The 5,321-nt window shown below is 33.5% G+C and overlaps 1 protein-coding gene across 1 annotated transcript; it reads left to right on the top strand.

Annotated features, from left to right (window-relative positions):
- Positions 1–2,704: 2,704 nt before the first annotated feature.
- On the top strand, positions 2,705–3,207 carry LOC105768242 (uncharacterized). The gene is made up of 2 exons (XM_012588065.2): positions 2,705–2,935; positions 3,013–3,207. The coding sequence occupies exons 1-2, from the start codon at positions 2,705–2,707 to the stop codon at positions 3,205–3,207; spliced, it is 426 nt and encodes a 141-aa protein (XP_012443519.2).
- The last annotated feature ends 2,114 nt before the right edge of the window (positions 3,208–5,321 follow it).

The raw sequence follows: 5,321 nt of genomic DNA, 5'->3' as shown, positions 1-5,321 counted from the left end.
AGAAACGATTGTTGGCTAGAGTCAGGTTGCACTAAATTGTAAGTCTAAATCCTTGAAGCTGGTGGTCATAGGAGTCCTCTTCCACTATAACTGGCTTATCCGGTTTAGGAAGGATCATCTAAAAGCTGAGGATTGAACCCAAGGCAGAACGAGACAATTGGAGGCTGGAATCTCCCATAAGAATTTCCTTTCTCTCAACTCTATTTTTAATTCTATTATTTTTATTTTTTTCAGGCACACAGGTTTTCTTGGGCAAGATTCTGCCGAGATTTCACGGAACAAGATATTGTGCAAATCTAGTCCTTGAGGATTCGACCCTACTTCCCTTTTACTATTCTTTTTCATTATTTATTAGGGATAGGATATTTTTGGTGCTTTCAACGACCGCATCAAATTGTGATTAGGTTTAGGGGAAACTCAAGAAACAAATAATCCTTCGACGACTTAGGATTTTGGAGGTGTTGTTCATTCGAAGGTAAGAGATCTTTGCTAATTTGGAACTATTGTGGCTATTTCGAGGAATCATATGGGGACAAGATTGGTATTTTTAGGAAAATCGAGGAGCATATCCTTTTAAATCGATCCGTTATTGTTGGCTAATTCGTTAAGTGTATGATGTTTATAGGTGTTGGTATACTCGGTTTTGGAACCCATACCAGAAAACATCCATGTGTGTAATGAAAATCTAAGAAAATAGCAAACTGCAAAAGCCAAAAATGGGGACTATCGACACCACACATGGCTGTGTGAGACACACGGTCTGGGCCATTTAGGCCGTGTGGGCCCAAATTGTAAAATTTATCACTAGGGTCGTGTTCGTTGTACAAGTCGAATGGAGGCCTCCCGTAGGGTCTGAACGGTAATACTTGGGCTTCAAGCATGAGCTCTAATGTACTATCAATGGTAAATCTGATTTATGTACACATGATTGATAAGTTGTATGTGTATAATCTGATTTCTGTTAAGCATGATTTTTATAGGCTGTGTATAATCTGTTATTTGTTACGTATGTTCTATATCTGTCTTGATAAGCATATATGTCATATACATTTTTGATATCTGTATTTCTGCATGAGCATTGGGTAGGATATATGTTTGTGGAGGAAGTGTAGGAAGTTTAATATATTTTTCGTATCTAGTGGCTCAGCCACACATATATTTTTGTTACTGGCAAATTAACACCTTATGATCTAGCAGCTAAACTGCAAATGTTCTGAAAAGTGGCATACAATCACTAAGCGGTGTGTAGGTTTGGATAGGTATATATACCCTATATGGTGTGTAAGGATGGACGGAGATGGTTTGTAGTAGATGGAGGAAGGATTATGTTCCTACATTTGATATGCTTTGTTTTTGGTCTATTATGAAATATATGTTTGAATCATTTTTGAAAGCATGTTTGAAATAAATTTATGATTTTGTTTTTATAAGTTACACATGGAGCTCAAAAGCTCACCTCTATGTATCAACTTTCATGTAACCCTCAGATTTTGGACGGGTCGGTGCAGCGAGAGCTCGATTAAACCTTTTTATTTAGTTTTATTTAAAAATCTAGTTTGTTTTGTTTCGGTAATTTTTGGACTATTTTTAAAGTTTGAATTTTAACTTTTTTTATCTCCCGTTTTTAATTATTTCGACGTAGTTCTTATGATATTCATTGTATATGCAAAACCAAGATTTTCAACAACAAATCACACAAAATCGAACTAGATTAAAATTCGCCATAAACTTAAATGTTTTAAAAGTATAAATAATCAACAGTTTCATCAAATTGGTTAAGAAATATGAATTCTTTAAATAATTGGATCTTTACTTAGCGAAAGCTAGCGTCAGACTTATAAGTCTTCAACAATTATTGGATTTTCAAATGAGTCGTAGTAACTCTTCAAAATCTGGTCATAACGTTTAGGTCGGGTTTGGGTTGTTACACACCAACAGATAATTGTGGACAATGCCAACATAATTGCAGTCAAACTGTCAAGTTAGAAATATGTGGTCAAACCATTATAATTGTTGTCAAGTTACCAGAACAGAAATGAGGTTAACCCACCAGATAGTGCAAATCATTAAACTAACAGATCTTTTTCCTTACCATATTATCCCAACTCCATGAAATGTGACATGGCATATAAATACAGAATCTGAATGAAAAGCTTGTAAGACATGCAGTTGTACAATAACAAAAATCAGAAGGCCTGGAGTTTCACGCTTTGTAGAACAGATGTGTCACAAACTCAACAAAAACAAACCGGTTTAGCCAAAAGTCACATGCATAGTCATATAACATATTCATAGATACATTAATTTACATAATCAGACAACATATACTCATATACAAACATCATGTTAAGTGTGTCAGTAAAATCTAGTGTTTGAAATCTCGCATAGTTAAAACTTAAAACATACGTGAGGGGCTAAAAGGCAATTTGTCCAGTTTAGCCAAGGTCAATGCCAAGATAGATGACATTTATATCCTTTTAATTGTAAGGGTTTTGTCGTCTTAAGAAGGAGGCTTTTTGTGTTTTATTTTATTAAAACTAAATAATATGACTTTGAATTTGAAGTTCTGTTATTAAATATTTGATATTTTCACATATTTAACTTTACAAGTCTTACTTGTAATGCTAGAAGGTTGTGTATAAATGTGTATGGAGGTAGATATGAAGCAGAATAGAAGGAGAGTGAACTAAAATAGGAGTTGAAAATGGCTTGTCCTCTAACTCATAAAGTGGTAAAAGGTGAGCTTAAGAATGGTTTTGATGACTGCCTTACGAGCTTGAATTATTCGAATTACCAAGGTGCTACGATAACGATTAAAAAAGATTCATTACCCACTCCATTTGCGCAAAATAGGGTAGTCGACGGTCTGTACGGAGGCCTGGTGTATGATGTTGGTAGGGTTAAATGGATTATTCTTTGGACCACTCACTGTAAGGTATTAATTAATCAATATAGTTTTCATTTATTTTGATTTTGTAGCATAAGAAATTAATTAATTAAACTATATATCAGGTGGCTACTAAGATCATTCCGACCGAAAACCATGTTGTTTGGGAGGATATAGTGAGCATCCTTCAGCCCTACGATAGCTCTGACAACTTGCCCTTATCATGTGGGGGTGCATTTGCCGCAGAAGCTCATATCCATACAAATGGAGATGGATCTCTAAACCCGACAGCACAAATCATGTGGAGCGGTTGCAAGTAAATCATATATTGCACCATGCTTATCTCTATCGGTTTATGTTGTGTGACCCATAGAGGCTATCTACTTCTTTATATTAATAATACTATTAAATAAATTTGACTCCCACGCCATAATATACTACTGGATTCCTACTTTTCTACCTTTCCTATTCAACATTGTGTGCCTTGTTTCTCCTTTTTTTTATCTTTTCTGTAATAATAAATATACGCAAGATTGTGAGAAATTAATAAAATAAATGTCTATGTCTATTCGATATCTCTATAAAAGTGTCAACTATAAATTTTAGGTTCAAATTTTGGAGACAACGACAATCACAGACCTCAAACATTGTCAGTAAAACAAATAGGAAGGCCTTTCTTTCCTGACAGCTTTCCTTTTCCTTTTTGTTTCTGACATGAAACGATTACGGTTACATTTCAACTTTAATCCTTTTACTCTTTTTATATTATATTTTAATACAATATTTTGGCCCGGGTCTAAGAGGCCCAAATTACATACAGGCCTATAAGGGCCCAAACTGAAACAAAGCAGAGGCCCAAAACTAAGTGGCCCAAAATAGATAAAGAAACCCTAGGGTTTCGAAGAAACTTCAGCCACCGCATCCAAGTCCCTTTGCACGAGCCGAATCTTCACCTGCAAGGAATGAACACAGAGAAGGAAACAAAATCAAAAGATTTGCAGATCAAGAGATATCAAGCATGATTTGTTTCTTTATTTTTTTATTATTACTATGGCTATAAGAAGGCCATTAATGTACTGTAAAGGGGATTGGAAATCGATAAAAAAACAACTATTTCCACAACTGAAAACAGAAAACTCAATACTAAGAGCAATACAATAGATCCAAAGGTTAACATCTACATTTTTTTATATTTTTTATTTACTTTTATTTTTCTTTTACATACGAATAAAACAAAGAAAAAGGAAAGAAGGAACCTTTAGAGGTGCCCAGATCGCCGTAGATGGCCGAGGGTGTCATCTCCGATGACAGACGACCGGAAGCCGAAGGGTTTGTCGGGCTTTTGGGGCATTTTTGTTGATATTTTGAGGGATTTGAACCCAGATTTGGGCTTAGGGGAGTCTAAAAGGCCAAATAGGGGATTTTCCCCTTTTTCGACGGTGCAGGCACTGGAGATCGACAGCCGGCACGGTGGATGATGACCAGCCGATGCCCGGACGGTGCCTGAACGATGGGCGAAATGGGAGAGCTTTTTTGAGGGAATTTGGTTTTTTTTTTAAAAGAGAATGAAAAATGATTTTTTTTGAAAGGTTTTTGGCTTAAATAGCCAAATAAAACGACGTCGTTTTGAGCATGGGTCGACCCGACTCCGACTCGACATGTCCTAGGATCCTCGTGTTTTTGAGCGGAGAGGAAAATTACGCTTTTAGCCCCTCCACCTTTCTAATATTTTACAATTAGGTTTATTTTATTTTTTAATTTCGCCCTTTAATTTAGTTTCAATTTGACTGGTCCCTATGGAACGACGGCGTTTAGAGGAAAGGGAAAATTTCCCTTTCAGTCCCTCCGTGATTATGCTCGTGTTCAATTTAGTCCTTTTGACTTCATTTATTTGCGAATTTGCCCCAAATTTTTTAGTATTCAGTTCAATTTAGTTTTTTATATATATTTTTAAATTAATTAATTTCCATAATGTAATTATTCTCTTTTTTGCAATTATTTTTATCTATATATATTTATGTATATTTGTTTTTTTATATATATACTTATATTTATTTTTATTTTTAATATTGTAATTATTATTTAATATTTTTTTCTATATATATACCTTTTATGTACCCATTTATTTCCCTATATATATATATATTTTTATATAATGTAATTATTATTTAGTTTTTTATATATGTACATGTGTATATATTTTTTTAACGAATGTTTTTTTATTTATATATATATGGATATTTATTCTTTTAAAAATGCTCAAATATATATATTTTTAAACACCTATTTTATAATCTATATATGTTTATCTATTTCTCTTTATTTTCATAAGTATATTTATTGTTTTATATATATATATATATATATATATAAGTTCTATAACCCAAAAATTTATTTGTAAACCATATGTATATTTTAATCTTCATAATTTCTA

This window comes from Gossypium raimondii, chromosome 5, assembly GCF_025698545.1.
Source record: "Gossypium raimondii isolate GPD5lz chromosome 5, ASM2569854v1, whole genome shotgun sequence".
Taxonomy (NCBI): domain Eukaryota; kingdom Viridiplantae; phylum Streptophyta; class Magnoliopsida; order Malvales; family Malvaceae; genus Gossypium; species Gossypium raimondii.
The sequence above is the reverse complement of the archived record's forward strand: the minus strand, read 5'-3'. Positions and strand labels throughout refer to the sequence as shown.